General features: G+C 39.3%; 1 protein-coding gene across 8 annotated transcripts in view; it reads left to right on the top strand.

The window, feature by feature from the left end:
* Window positions 1-3,166: 3,166 nt before the first annotated feature.
* The window catches only part of LOC131221335 (serine/threonine-protein kinase ATR), an 80,371-nt gene continuing 67,389 nt past the window's right edge, over window positions 3,167-16,148 (top strand). For 3 of the 8 annotated variants that reach the window (XM_058216561.1, XM_058216562.1, XM_058216559.1), the window contains exons 1-8: window positions 3,174-3,405; window positions 3,502-3,646; window positions 11,569-11,681; window positions 11,845-12,176; window positions 12,296-12,420; window positions 14,147-14,288; window positions 14,430-15,011; window positions 15,120-15,195. In XM_058216561.1, the coding sequence (XP_058072544.1) occupies window positions 3,249-3,405; window positions 3,502-3,646; window positions 11,569-11,681; window positions 11,845-12,176; window positions 12,296-12,420; window positions 14,147-14,288; window positions 14,430-15,011; window positions 15,120-15,195 (1,672 nt within the window). In that variant the 5' untranslated portion in view covers window positions 3,174-3,248. Of the gene's footprint in view, window positions 3,406-3,501; window positions 3,647-11,568; window positions 11,682-11,844; window positions 12,177-12,295; window positions 12,421-14,146; window positions 14,318-14,429; window positions 15,012-15,119; window positions 15,196-16,148 lie in introns of those variants that run through there. The other 5 variants (XM_058216566.1, XM_058216558.1, XM_058216563.1 and 2 more) reach the window with 5 other exon arrangements.

Below are 16,148 nucleotides of genomic sequence, written 5' to 3' on the forward strand. Positions count from 1 at the left end.
TATATTCATGGAAAATTTCATCGTTTACAAATCTATGACAATAGTTTTGCAATTTCAAATACCAGCTTCTAGATTGAGCAACTTAGATTGCATAAATGATTGAGTGAACACATAGCATGTAAAATAGGAACTATATGCATTAGTGAGCAGAAAAGAGCAAGAATGAATCAGGCATTTCATCGAACACATGGACTACAATGCATTTCATAAAACATATCATTTGCAAATCATTTCAAATAAACAGCACAACAAGTTCTTAAGCGTAGATCGCAACCCGTGATCATTATCTGGGCCCTCAGGGGCCGATAAAACGGTAACATAGGGTTCAAACTTGTCGGCGGTTTCGAAGTAGGAGTTCGACGCAGGGTGTAAGGATCTCTACAATAGACGTATTCTATTAGCAATTGTGAAAAAAGGGTTTCAATAGTCTAGGTTTTTGGGTCAAGGGTCGGATCTCACCTGTTTGTGGTCCCGCTCACGGTACGAAGTCTTCTCTCATTGTTCAGGTCTGTTAATGGCTCTGGAGGTGGATGGCCCGCTCATTTTCCAGTTTGTCCTGCTCAATTTTCAGTTTGGCCTACTCATTTTCCAGTTTGTCCTGCTCAATTTCCAGTTTGGCCCGCTCAATTTCCAGTTTGGCCGTGTAGGTTTAAGGTAGCAGTTTCGGAATGGTGACTTGCTTGGAGATTGAAACTGGTATGCGTTGCCCCGGCTCCTTCCATTTCGGTCCCATTTCGATTTGGCCGCTCATTTCATTGCGTGGCGAATCGAAACCAGCTTGACCGAGTTAACTCAGTTTCAGATAATATTTAGAACCATTTGTCTCCTCTCTTGATCATAGCTTTGTGCGTATATTGTACAACAAATATCAATACATTATTAAGTAAATCTCTATTATCCATTTGAAATTCTAGTTTGTGCCGCTCATTTCCATGTTTGCCTGCTCAATTTCCAGTTTATCCTGCTCAATTTTCAGTTTGGCCCGCTCATTTTCCACTTTGTCCCGCTCAATTTTTAGTTTGGCCTGCTCAATTTCTAGTTTGTCCCGCTCAATTTCCAGTTTGTCCCGCTCAAATTTCAGTTTGGCCCGCTCAATTTCCAGTTTGTCCCGCTCAATTTCTAGTTTGTCCTGCTCAATTTTCAGTTTGTCCCGCTCATTTTCATGTTTGCCCGCTCAATTTCCAGTTTGGCCCGCTCAATTTCTAGTTTGTCCCACTCAATTTCTAGTTTGTCACTTCATGGTCATTTTCATGCATTTCACGGGCAATTCCGGCGATTCCATTTCATTTCACGGTCATTTCCATGCATTTCATGGTCAATCCCGGCGATTTCGTTTCATTTCACGGTCATTTTCATGCATTTCATGGTCAATCCCGGTGATTCCGTTTCATTTCACGGTCATTTCCATGCATTTCATGGTCATTTCCCTTCACTTCACGATCATTTCCATGCATTTCACGATCAATCTCGACGATTCCATTTCATTTCACGGTCATTTCCATGCATTTTACGGTCATTTCCCTTCATTTCACGGTCATTTCCATATATTTCATGGTCATTTCCATGCATTTTACGGTTATTTCCCATCATTTCATGGTCATTTCCCTTCATTTCATGGTCATTTCTATGCATTTCCTGGCAATTCCTGAGACCTCAACCCAAGCCCAACTCAAGTTTTATCGAGTTGTTGTTTGTATGGCCCAACCCCAAGACCAAACCCGATACATCCTGACCAAGCCCAACCCAATGTCAGGTTGGTCACAGGTTGGTCGGGTTGAGCCCGCCCAACTTTCAGCCCTAAAATTATATATGGTACGTCAAGTAACTAATTTTGGTTTAGAAAATATTCTTGTTATATGAATAAAGAAAGAAATGAAAAAAAAGTGATTTTTTTTAATATGCTTATATTTACGCATTTATATAAATATGTGTTAGAATAAAATGTAGGTAGAATAAAATTCTCCATGTAAAAAATTTTAAAAAAATAAAAAAATAAAAAAGAAAAAAGAAAGTGCATAGGGATACGGTTATAGCTACGGCTATAATCCGTAGCCACAGATCGGGGGTGGAATCGTGATATCCACGATTAATCGCCAATAGGGACAGCGACTTGCGGTGGAATTGCGGGATCCATGATTGATCGCCGATTTGCGTTTATAGCTACGGATTATAACCGTAGCTATATCCGTATTCCCCTCCATGTGCTATTCCCAATATGCTTGAACGTCCACCGTTGAAACCCTTTTAGGGGCCACACAAGTTTTGGATCATTATGAAATTTGTTTTTCCTTTTCATCCAGGTCTTTGTGACCTTATGAATAGATTGGATGGAAAATAAATGTTATGGTGGGCCCTACAAAAGTTTCAACGATGATAATCAATTTTCCGCTGCTCTGTGGTGTGGCCCAGTTGATCTTCGGATATGATTTTTTTTTTTTTGAATAATGCTTCGAAATGATCTCGAAATATGGATGAACGTTGTGGATATAATAAATACATAGCTGTGGGGCCTTGTAACTTTGATCTCTTTTAAGCCGTTCGTAGAACTCTCAGTTGCAGGAGCGTCAGCGCTCGTCTTCGCAGTGAAAAGGAGGGGTAGTTTCGTCCTCGAAGTCGCTGTCCGCACGTGCTAGTCTAAGTTGGTAACTTAAGTTTGTATTCCGTCATAAAAACCGCTGGGTAAAAGGTTTTCTCTACAGTGGTCATTTTCTCTAATAACAATTTACAATATCTGAGCCTCTGTACTCGGGAGGCATATTTTTGGGGCGTCATATAATGACACCCACTGTTGAGGTGCACCGTGGGGTTTATTTGCCATCTAACTCATTCATAAGCTTAAATATGAGTGGACGAGGGGAAAATACAAATATCAGCTTGATCCAAACCTTCCAAGGCTCCCGACAAGCTTTTAATGGTGGGCGTTCAATCCAGACTATGGTCCACATGAGCCTTGGATTTGCCTCATTTTTTGGTTTATAGCTACAATAATCTAGCAAAATGGATGGACGGTGTGGATAAAAAACATACATGGTAGGCACCACGGAAATCTGCCTGGACGGATTATAGTCCAGCCGAGGGCCGGACGGAATACGCTTTCTCCGTAAACCCCCGCACTCGCTACTGAAGAGGTGACTTAGTTATGACGTTTTCCAAGGCGGTCACTCAAAGGGGCCGGTCGTCCCCTCGCATTTCGAAATAGAGAGGGAACATCCTCAGAGAGAGAGAGAGAGAGAGAGAGAGAGCGAGAGATGGCGAACCTGTCGAGCCTCGTCCACGAGCTGCGTGAGCGCATCGCCGCGTCCTCCTCGCCTTCCCAACCCACCGACGACCCGGACCCGCTAGAGACCCGTTTCCGTTCCGTCCTTCCCAACCTCCTCCATGCTTACGTCATCCCTTCTTCTACAGGTTCCTCTCTCTCTCTCTCTCTCTCTCTCTCTCTCTCTCTCTCTTCAGCCCTCATTTCGAATTTACAATTCCTTCCATACATCTTTCCTTCTGCAGCCAACGAGCGAGAAGTCACTGCAGTCCTGAAGCTCCTCTCCCACACCGCCAGGAACTTCCCCGGCGTCCTCTTCCATGGAAAGGCCAGCGCCGTTCTCCCAGTCATCGGCCGCATCCTTCCGTTCCTTGCCGAGCCTGCTTTCCTGTAAGATCACTGTCAACATTCTCCAATAACATTTCCTCTCTGTTGAATGCTGTTTACCATTTGGGGCCTGTTTGGATGACCCCCTTGAATCCTTTTTAATTTATCATTTCTGCCTGATCTTAGCTGACATCACCTCGAAAACCGTTTTGGGGGCTTTTTCTTTTTCCACTGGCCCTCACCCATGTCATTGTATAGTACTTGTGCAGGATCCGAACGGTCCATTAGGTGAACTGTTGCTGATTCAAGCCATCCATATCTTCTCGTGGGCTGCGATAGTGATGTAAATATGAACCATTGGTTGACTTTTGTGACAAGTGCTGACACATTTGTTACTCATGTTGATTACAAATAAGTAAAAATGAATTGTGTGTTGTTGTCCAAATGAGGCTGTTTATCAATTGCCATCATCGAATTAGATGTTGAAGAAACATCAAAAGTGGGAGTTTTGCACCATTTTAGTTAGTAATGACGGCCAAACACTTAAAATTGCAATTCCGTGTGTTTCAACTTTCAAGTTGGACATGCAATGATATTAGATGCCATTTACGCTAGCCCCAGTTTGCTTATTCCCACTCAGTTAGTTGAACTATGGACTAGACTACTAGAATAGTTCCTGACCATTTTCAAAATGGTCCCAAGACTCACAACTTTACAACAGTAGTCATGACATGGTTGTACGGAAATCTAGACAATCCAAACTGCTGACCCAATTGTGGACGGTGCATAACCCAAAAATTATACTGCAAAGATGATGAGTATTATCTGTTTTTGCTAATGGATTTTTGGACTTGCTATTTTTGTTTCAACCATCCATTTGATGAATGTCAATTGAATAGTTAGGTTTGCTTGATTAGTATTATTTTAGAGAAAATGTGCTCCACCATTGGGATGGTGTGGATATGTATAGAATGAGCTCCATATGTGAGGAGGATGAGTCACCACCATTTTGAAAATGGTGGTGAATCATCATAGGAGTCTAATCCTCGAACTATTGCAATTCAATTTGAGCATCCAAACACAACAAATCTCTTAATGGATACGCTATTGATACTGGTTTTGTTTTTAGACTTAAGCAGTGTTTTAAATATTGACGATATCGGCTGATATATTCCACGATATATCTCGTATCCCACCTGTGCGATACGAAACTCACAAGTAGTGCGATATATCTCCCATGTTCGATCTGGTGAGCACTTTCGATTTTCGATCCTTTTTTTTTTTTCTAATTTTTTATAAATCATGTTAAATTAGTGTTAAATTGTTACAAATCCATAGTTTTTCATGTTTTGCATGAAAAATCATGGATTGGGAGCTTCAATTTCAAGATTTGGAGGAGATGGGCCGAGTTGCAGAATTTTTTAAAAAAAATCAAAATTTCCCACTTTCTTTGCAATCCTTGTGTCCAAACATAAAATCAAACATGTATATTACCCAATCTAGTGATTCTTCTTTTGCTTTTGAATATATTGTTTGTGTTTCCACACGTCTTCTTACATTTATAAATTATATGAATAGACTTTGAATATACTTGCATCAATTTAGTAAGACAACGCATAGATTAAGACCCCATGCAAAGAAAACCTATTATGTGCACTTATTTTTTGTAATGTTTTGATTTATAAATGTCTTGATGTCTTTTTTAACAATCACTGAAGTTTCATTGAAAAATTCGACCAATTTCCCCATGTTTCCAACAACAACAATACAGTATGCGATACAACCGAATCCCATGCGATAACCAATACGTATCCGTATCCCAAGGGTATGATACCTAAAGCGATACCGATATTTCGAATACTGGAATTAAGTAATGTCTTGAAGATGTAGTGTGGCCAAAAGGTCTATTTTTTTTTTTTTTTTTGGATATGACTTTATAGGGGAAATGATTGCATGAAGTGAACCCTTTGAATGTTTCTTCTAGTGGAGATCTCCCGAGTTCCATATGAAGCAATGGCAACGTACTAGTGGCATGTTGAGAATACAAATTCACCTTTACTGTGTTGTGTCATATGGTATTGGCTTGACAGTCTTGTCCGCATTGGGTAAGTGTGGGGATGTGGGTTGTCACTTCTATGTATACAAGGGCATGCTGATCACCTAGTCTGCAGGAAGAGAACTTGTAAGCACAATGTAGCACCTTGTATACCTAGGACCTCCAATCTTTTAAGAGCAGGGCATCTCCTACCTTTTCTTTTTATTAGAAAGCATCTATTAACTCGATTTTTCTTATTTTTAGCATTTCTACATGATATTAAAGTGGTTACATGCTGTCAAATTTTTATTTTTTTTTGGTTTTTCCTTTCAAGGGCTGGAGGTTTGAGTTTTAAAAACATCTCTACACATCTTGCCTATCATGCCCGCCCGATCAAAGAGGCTCTTTGTGTTCATCTTCCATGGTGAATAGATTTTTCTTCTTCACTATTGTAGTAGTAGCCGCCTCATTCATTACAGCCTCTCGTTCCAGATGTAATATCCAACCTTGGGATTGTAGCAACACTTGTTAGGCTGTTGGCATGCAATGATGATTGAGATTTGATTAGATAGAAGCATGGTTGACAGCGTTGTCATATGCAATTGCATATGCCATTTGGAGACCGTGGACCGAATATGCTTGTGGCATATGTGGTTTGTGTATTGTTGAGCATTATGTGGTTGCACAAAGAAGGATGTGACCGCATAAGCCACATTTATGCGATTATGCCATTTTATACTCAATATGTGAGGGCATAATGAGCCAAATGGTCAGATTTTTTACTGTTGGGACTTGCTTTTGCTTCCTTTTCTCTCCCCTTTTGCCTACAAGTATTTACCCCCAACCTATCATTTTCTTTACTCTCTCTCTCTCTCTCTCTCTCTCTCTCTCTATCACTCTAATACTCTCATTTTCTCAATCTCCCTTGACTCTCCTACCCTCTTACTTTAATACCCTCATTCTCTCTGTACTCTCTTCTCTCACTCTATACTCTCATTATCTCTTAACTAGTTAACTCTCTTACTCTTTTACTCTCTCGCACTTTAATACTCTCATTCTCTCTTAGTCTTAAAATTCTTGCTCTCTTACTCCTATTCTCTCTCTCTCTCTCTCACTCTAATACTCTCACTCTCTTAACTCCCTTATTCCCTTACTCTTTTACTCTCATACTCTTATCTCTCATTCTATCCAAGACTACATGGCTAGAAGTAGAAGGCTCTCACTCTTTCAAGTTTATGGTTTCTCATTCTTTCAATTTACAAGGATCTCACTCTTTCAACATAAAAATGTGTGTTTTTTTTTTCCCCACATTTTTTATTATATGCATTCATCTGAATACTTGTTAGTTGACTTGATATAGTTTAATAGTCTAATCGATTTAATAAATATAACAAAATTTTAATGAAATTGGTAATAAAACTATAAAAAAAACAATTCCCCATGCTTGTGTGTGTGTGTGTGTGTGTGTGTGTGTATATATATATATATTTCCATTTCCTTTATTATTATTATTTTTTTGTAAAGTTTGGGGGGTTGTCATTTGGCAATATTGGTGGTTGCATCAATGAACCCCGTTGTGGTGCACTTACAGTCTTGGCTCCTGTAATTGGAGAGGAGGTTTTTCTGCCATTTTCTCTGATGTTATTACTAAATCATCCATGCCCAACCTAGCATCTCCAAATCAAGGTATTCCGTTTTGGCCGCCACCGTTACCTTTATGATACATGCTATAATGACCATTACATCCTCTCTCTCTCTCTCTCTCTCTCTCTCTCTCTCTCTCTTTGAAAAAAAAGAAAAGAAAACCTATATCGGCCCCATCATGGATTGTAATGGGGTTGTTACAACCATCAGCATTGACCCTACCACTTAATCTTCAAAAAGTGAGTTGTTGGTTGCAGATTTGGAGGTTAGAGAAGTGGTTGTGTTGGAAAATCTTCTAGGTTCCAAGGCTGGATCTCCTCCTACCACTTACCTTGGGTTGCTGCTTTATATTGGAAACCTTCTAAATCTAAAAGGCAAAAGCCCATGGGAGCTGGTAATTGATAGGGTTCAATGCATCTTATCGACTTGGAAAGGGAACTATCTATAACTAGGAGGGCATACCATGCGGATCAAAGCAGCTATGTCTACCATGTTGATTTTCTTTATGCTGTTATTTCAATGCCTTTTGAACGTTATCGACAAATTTGAAAGAATGGATAGAGACTTTCTTTGCTAGGGATCGGAGGATGCTTCAGAAACTAGCCTATGTAATGGAAAAGAAAAGTTTGTAGACCCCTCTAAGGGGTTGTTAGAAGTTTCTTAAGGTGATGAACCAAGAGTTATTAGGGAAATGGTTGTGGTTTTTCAGGAAAGAAGAGAATTCCTTGTGGAAGAGGAAGAGTGGCTTCACAAGCATATGGGGTGCGGGATGATGGATGGCGCACTGCTTCCCCTTCTAGCATAGAAGTTCTAGGTTGTGGAAAGCCATATTGGGAACGGGAGTTCATTCTCTCAGGGCATCAACTTGTGAAGTTGGGGACATGCAACTTATTAGATTTTGAGAAGCTAAGTGATGTTTTGTAGGCACGATTCTTTGGGGGGGGGGGGGGGGGGAAGAATCTATCTTTTTTAAATATATATTTTAGACATGTATGTAATGGTGTACTCAACCTCTCTTGGATAGGAATGCTTTTTGTCAGGTTGACTTGTTGAAAGTCAACCAAATGGACCACAAGTGAACACAAATCAAACATGCTTGGTAAATTATGGCCTATGACTGCAAAATACAACAAAAAGAGGATTAGAGTACAAACACACATAGAAGAAGAAGAAGAAATAATGATGGTTTACCTTTTTTTGATTTTTCCCATAATGGTCTATTCTACCTAGGTTCATAGAAGCCACTCAAATATTTTGTTTTGATCCCAAAATAGGACTTGATCTTGTTTAAAATGACTTTCTAAGCTTCCTCTGTAGTTTAAACAAAAAAAGAATAGAGTTGAAAAAAAAAAAAAATCAATTTTGGCCTTGATGGCTGTATCAGCTTGTATTGCTCCTGCATTGGTGTTGTTACGCCTCACATCGTCCAATATGGGTCGATACTACTAGAGCTGTACACAAGCCGAACCAAGTCGAGCTTCGCACAGCTTGGCTTAGTTCGACTAGCAGCTTACCCCATCTCGAGTTCAGCTCAGCTCGGTCCTCGAGCCTAATTGGTAGCTTGGCTCGGTTCGATCAGCAACTCGGGCCAGCTTGAGCTTTTGAGCCGTTTTCGAGTTCAAGCTTTCTAGTCGAGCGTTTTCTTTTTAGTTTTTATACTAGGGGGGTGTTTATATTATATATAATATAAAATATAATATATTAATGAAGTTATATATATAAATATAATATTATATAATTAAGTTATGAGTCGAGCCGAACTAAGTCGAGTTTAGGCTGAGCTTCGAGCTGAGTGGAGCTTGGGCCAGCTTGAGCTGGGCTCGAAATTCTTTCGAGCTTAGAAAATCAGCTCGGCTCGGCCTGAACCCAACTTTCCAGTTGAGCCGAGGGAGATACTTCCCTTTATTTATTTTTATTTTTATTTTATACTGGGGCCAATAGAACTCCATATAACGTATCTTATTGGGCCGATATGGTTATGATTTGCCTGTATCGGTCGATATGATGCATATATTTCAATCCATGGTTTTAGGTAGAAGATGGTAGCTTGTATTAGGGTTAAGGTTGTGGAATATTTCGAAAGAATCGATGATCAGGTAAAATGGGCTCCTACATTCAAAAGAAAGGTAGGACGACTCGATTATGCTTTTGGCTCAACTTGCAGGCAATGTTCGAAATATCTGTATCACGTTATGTATCGCATTCTTGGGATACAGATACGTATCGGTTATCGCATAAGATATATTTGTTATATCGTGTAACGTATCATTGTTGTTGGAAACATGGGGAAACATTGGAAAATTGGTTGAATTTTTCGATGAAACTTCGGTGATTGTTAAAAAAGACATCAATACACACTTATAAATCAAAACATTACAAAAAACTAGTACACATAATAGGTTTTCTTTGTATGGGGTCCTAATCTATGCGTTGTCTAACTGAATTGATGCAAGTATATTCAATGTCTATTCATATAATTTATAAATGTAAGAAGACGTGTGGAAACACAAGCAATACATTCAAAAGCAAAAGAAGAATCACTAGATTAGGTTACAAAGAAGATTGCAAACGATTTGCGAGAAATTGGAAAATTTTGATTTTGATTTTTCTTTTTTCAATTTTTCGCAACTCGGCCCATCTCCTCCAAATCTCGAAATCGAAACTCCCAATTCATGATTTTTCATGCAGAACATGAAAAATCATGATTTTGTAACAATTTGACACTAATTTAACATGAATTTCAAAAAATAAGAGCATCAAAATTCGAAAATGCTCACTAGATCTAACATGTGGGATATATTGCACTACTTGTGTGTTTCGTGTCACACTGGTGGGATACAAGATATATCGTGGGATATATCGGCCGATATCGTCGATATTTAAAACAGTGCTTGCAGGCACCAAGCTTGCTAAGGAGGGGCAGGATGGAAGGGTTTGGAAATGGACGAAGAATGGGAGGTTTCTTGTCAACTCAATTTGTGATCATGTGTGGAATGGAAAGAAAGGGGGAAGCAAAGGGCAACACTCCATCAGCTTGTTTGTGGAAAATAAAATAATCTACCTAGAGTTGTAGCTTTCTCTTGGTCTGTTGGCCAAGAAAAAGTTCTAATATTCGACAACTTCTGCAATTGGCAAAAAGTTAGTGTCAATGAGTGTGGTTTGCATCTAAGGGAGAGTGAATCTTCGGATTACTATTTCATTCATTGCACGTTTGCATCCATGGTATTCGGTAATGGTAACGGTGGCCGTAATGGCCACCATCGTTATTGTTACGATATGGGCCATGACAACCGTTGTGGTCTTTTATTATTTTATTTTTATTTTTTTGAAAAAAAAACTTGTATTGGCCCTATAATGGACCGTTTTGGGGCCATTACGGGCCTTTTTTTTTTTTTTTTTAACCCTTCCCGTAATGGCCATTATGACCCTATAACACGTAATGTTTGCCATCGTTACTATTACATACTGGTTGTTATGACACACCTTGTTTGCATCGGCTTTGTGGTATTGGTGCTGCAGTTGGAGTAGCATGGATTATGCATGCTTCAATGCCGTCGCTTCTAATGGCATGGAAAGGGGTGCCCTTCAATGGCAAAAGGAGAAAGTTATGGAATTTTAGCTTCCTAGCAAAACTATGGCCCATTTCGAAGGAAAGGGACAACAAAACTTTCTCCAATAGTTCAAAGGCCAAGTCTAATGTTGTGGATAATGTTAGATTATGTATCCTTATGGCTAGTTCTCTTAATGACTTCACTGGGCATTGTTCTGTAGATGTGTGTAATGAGTTGGAATCTCTTTGTGATGTAGGTCCAGGTGTCTGCCTGACGCATCTGTATTCTGTTCCCTTTTGATTTTTGATTTTTGATTTTTTTTTTTCTGTAATAAAATTGCCTTATCAATAAAAAAAACTTTGTGGGAATATTTCAAGATATTGTTTTACAGCGGCATTGCATATTGATTGATGTTGCAACTTCTATGACTTGGTTGTTTAGCATTAGAAAAGTCTGCTTGACTTGAGTCATACTTATTCAAGGAAGTGCTACTATTGTCTACTGCAATTCATCCTTAAGTTATTGATGTAGTTGATTCCTTTTCTAATACTGGACTTTGCCGTGCATAGTTATGTATATCTGAGGAAATTCCAGATTGACTCGATATCATTATAACAACTTTAAAAGCTTTTCCTCTTTATTATGTGTTTCAAGCATTTTAATTTTAGGATTGCACCTTTGTTTTTCTATTCGTATCCTGACACCTTTTCGACAACAACATGTGAGTTGTCTGACGACATTATTTGGACTTTTAGCTCTCGACATGGAGTCATTTTTGAGACAATTGCATCTCTTGTATCATTACTCCGCACAGGAGAACGAGAAGCATATCGTCAGTTTTTCTTAGATGCCATGCTGATGGTTGAAGGTATGCATGCCTTTACAATCACTCTTCTTGGAAGAATGTAACTTTGTTTAGTAACACTGTTTAGCATTTTTTTTTTTTTTTGATTTCTTTTCATTCTTCTGTTTCTGAGATCGGGCAGGAGTCAAAGTGTGTAGAGAACTGATTTCTGCCTGTTTCTGAACAGATCTTTTATCTTTGGCATCGCTATATGACAAATCAAACATCATAGCTTCCAGAAGAGTTTCATTGAGGTGTTTCTATGAGTCTTTTAATGGAATATGCAGTGCTCCATCTATTTTCAGTGACCTTCCAGAATGTTGCAGGCCTACAGATGGCCCTGGTCTTCTGATTGATCTCACAGATAAGCAAAGGTGGCAGCCTTTTGCTACTTGGACTACTAAGCTTCTTAGCAAATGTCTAACTGAGGGAACACTTTATGTGGAAGGACTTGTCAATGCATCATTTGTATCTGCTCTGTGTACTCTATTATGTCATGGGGATGCTGCTTTGCATATGGTGGGTGTCGTCTCAACCATATCGTTGAACACTTTTTCTGTTAATTATTTAATTTACTTCGGGCTTATCCAAGGGACAGCTCTTTTTTCAATTTGCTGATGTTCTACATTTTGTTGAAGGCATGCTTTGACTTTGTGCGTATTACAACATCATTAATCAATAAAGAAATTGTTCCCACCGAGAACCTTATCCGAACAATGTCATGCATATTAGGGCAAGATGAAAAGGAACTTCCAATGTTCAGGTATGTCTTCAAATGTTGAAATCTTCTTGCAAGTTGTTGAACTAACTTTTGTCTTTGCTAGCTTCAGCAGTATGATGCTGACATATCGTAAAAATGCAAGAACTTTAGAAACTACGGCTATGTTTACAGTCTTTCAGAGTGGTGTGCCTTCTAATGAACCTGTCTTCAACAATAATTAGAACTTTCAATTACAGTTGATACCTACATTACTATTCACACTTCATGCTTTGTGCAACTATAATCAGAACATTCAATTAGAACTGATACCTACATTACTATTCACTTCACTGGGCGAGACTTTTACCCATATTTGATATAATGTTGGACTCAGCTTCTGTAATTCTCTTTCTCATTTTAATAGTATTGTTGTCTTTCCTGAATGGAAATGCATTTGGCTAAACAGTACCTATTTTACTGTTGACTTGCTCTGGTGAAATGACAAATCAATTACATTGGCATCTGTGGGTTTTTTTTATAGTAATGTTGAAGTTTAATACCTTGCCAACACAATTTGATGAGACTTGATGAAATTTTAAAGTCGCCCTTTCTTCCTCTTCATGTTTCCTTTTGCTCACTTTATGATTAGTTACCCTTTAGGCCTTTACCTTAGAGGAATCAGTCACTTGCTGATACCATTCAATAAAAAGAATCATCCAGTTGCCGATCTATACTAGATTTTGATGCCCAAACCTTTTTTAGGGAAGCTTTGGAAATTACATCCCTGAATAGGTTTATAACTGATGTTTCTTCTTTGGTTAATTTGTGTCAAGACCAGTTATTCTTTGGTAGTTGCAGCAACCTTTTCTTTTTCTTGTTTTTCTTTTCTGGACTTTGATTTTATTGCTTCGTGGAGTTATTTTCTGAAAATCTCACTTTTCGTCTTGTATTACCACTCAATTGGTTGTTCTCTTCTTTTTATGCAATAAATTTCATAGTTATCAAAGTTAATGTAAGCCATGTTAGTAAAATTTTGGAATTAAGAGGACACAAAACTTCTGGAAACTAGAACACTTGCCTAAAATGTGATCTCAATGTAATTTTAAACATAAAATTTCCAAATTGGTGTCAGTTTGCCATACTTGGTTAAGTGCAACCTTTGTGGTGTTTAGAAGTGGTATCATGTCGATTCTTCAGTTGGGGTTCTATCAAATTATGGAGAAGATTCGCGACTGATAGGATCATAGGAAGATTCTAACATGCTGATATTTGGGTTATGAAAGCAAAGCAGATGTAAATCCCGTTTGGCAGTCTGTGTCACTTCCTTTAATTAGAAAAGATATTGATAGGGTCAGGCAATTAGTCAGTTTGCTTGCAGTAGCAAACCTTTCTTTGTCCTACCAAGTTTGTTGGAGCAAGGGTGTCAAGATGGGACCATGGAGCAGTGTGGTGGCTACAAAGAACAGGAGGATAGAAGTATAACGATAGTTCTATGAAGAAATTTGCAATTGCCATGCATACTGTTTACAGTGTACTAATGAACTTTGTCTTCATCTGCTCCTTTTGAGATTCCTATTATTTTTTTCCTTTCAATTTACCTTCAGTATAACGATAGTTCTATGAGAAATTTGCAATTGCCATGCATACTGTTTACAGTGTACCAATGAACTTTGTCTTCATCTGCTCCTCTTGAGATTCCTATTATTTTTTCCTTGGTCAATTTAGCTTCAGTTTCTTCTTTCCTTGTCTCTCTTAGGACTGGAGTCCACTAATGATATCTCTGTTGCAGAAGCACAATATATGATTCCTCCATGGGTGCTTGCCTTCATATACTGCATTCTAGCTGTAGCGATGATGTTGTCAAGTTCACAGCTGGAGACTTGGTTAATGTTTTCCCTCAATCAATGCGGAGTGACAGCCCAGAGCTTAAGGTTAACGTGGTTGCCCTTTTGTTCTTGTTGTAAGCAAACATGGCCATTCTTTCCTTACTAGTTTCCTCCCCTAGTCAATTGGTATGGATTTCATGGGTTTAAAGATTTTATTGGAAGAAATAATTGCTATCTTCTTTCCAGGTTGCAATGTGCACTGCATACATACGAATTGCTAAAATCTGCCCGCCACATATATGGAGGCCAGGACTGGTTGTTGATATACTTTGTTCTTCAAAACCGTGCTTCGCATTGATTGATTGTATCCGAGTGGTGGTTGGTACACTTGGTCCTAATTGTATTGGAGAGGAAGCTGTCAGTGATAGTATTGGGGTTCCATCATCTTCAAGTGGCAAAGGAGTTGATAGCTCTACTGTGGGAGAGAAGCGAGTGGCTCAGGACATGGAAAGTTTGAAGAGAAAGCGCCAAAAGATACAAGCAGAGAGACTTGTTTCCAGTACTAACGTTCAATTGGGTGGTGAATCATGTACTGGCACATTCGCACGTGAGCAAGACAGAGATTACTCAGATTACATGCGAGGGTTACTCATCTCATTCATTGGCCATTTGAAACCAGGCGACTTTAAAGATACTCCTTTGAGACCAGAAACTGCATTAATGGCTCTTAGCATGCTTTGCATCGTCTTCTGTAACCATCCACAGACCAAATTGTCACTTACCATTTTTCAGCAAATGCATGCCTGGATACCTTGGATATGTGAGCAGGTCTGCATGAATTATCATAGGCACTAGCAGTTACAAGTTGCAAGAATTACAACATTTCTTCCTTCCCCTTTTCTCTGTTATTATTTTAATTGAATATCTACCTTTCAGGCAAAGCAAAGCAGTTCACTCATGTTTGATGTATCCATCTATTTGGAAGCAGTTCACAACTTGTTGCTTATGCATGGTAAGTGACCAACCTTGCCTCTTTCCGATATTTGCATCCAAATGAAAGGTGGTTTGCCATTTCCACACTCGTCTCTCTAACACCCACCCACCTATACATACACTTACATGCTGATGCGTGCCACATGTGACATACAAGCCGCTCATTAGACAGGCCCCACCATGTTGATGAGCTGGCCCACAAGTCCACTTAATCAGTGATCATGACACGTATGTCGAGTATGGACTATTGTACCCTTTTCATTTACAGTGCATTTCCCCCCCTGAAACGTGAATCCTCTTGAGGGTTGAGTGGACTCAGTCATATGTAATATATGGGTCAGGTTATGCACATGGCGGGGCCCATCTGATGGGAGTCTTGGATGTGAAATATGTTGGCTTTCAGCCCTTGTAAGTGAAACTCGTTGGCTTGGATGTGAAACATGTTGGCATTCAGTCTTCCTTGTGTAGGGCTCCACCAAGTCGATGAGCTGGCCCAAGTAGCAGGCCTGTCCACTAATCAGGTGATCACCACATGTATGTTGAGTACGGACTATTGGCCCCTTTACCTGTACCATGCATTTTTTCTGAAACTTGTCTCACCTCGTGAGGCCAAGATATTCAATAACGGTAATGGTGGCTGTAATGGCCAGCCTTATGGGATAATATGGGCTATAACAGTGGTTACAGTCCTATATGGGATAATATGGCCAGCCTTATGGGATAATATGGGCTGTAACAGTGGATACAGGCCTCATATGAGCCCTGTATTGGCCCATTATGTGCCATTTTTTTTTTTTTTTCAAATCGGATGTTATGGTCCCATATTGTGTAACGGGCACCACCTTTATCATTACGTAATGGCCGTTATGGCCATAAAGTAACCGTTTTTGAATACAATGCTTGAGACTTTAGTGGAGTGTGTGATATATGGGTTGTGTTATGGGGTCCTTCTGTGGGTTGCTTGGATGTGAA

The sequence above is a fragment of the Magnolia sinica genome, chromosome 12, assembly GCF_029962835.1.
Source record: "Magnolia sinica isolate HGM2019 chromosome 12, MsV1, whole genome shotgun sequence".
In the NCBI taxonomy this organism is placed as follows: Eukaryota; Viridiplantae; Streptophyta; class Magnoliopsida; order Magnoliales; family Magnoliaceae; genus Magnolia; species Magnolia sinica.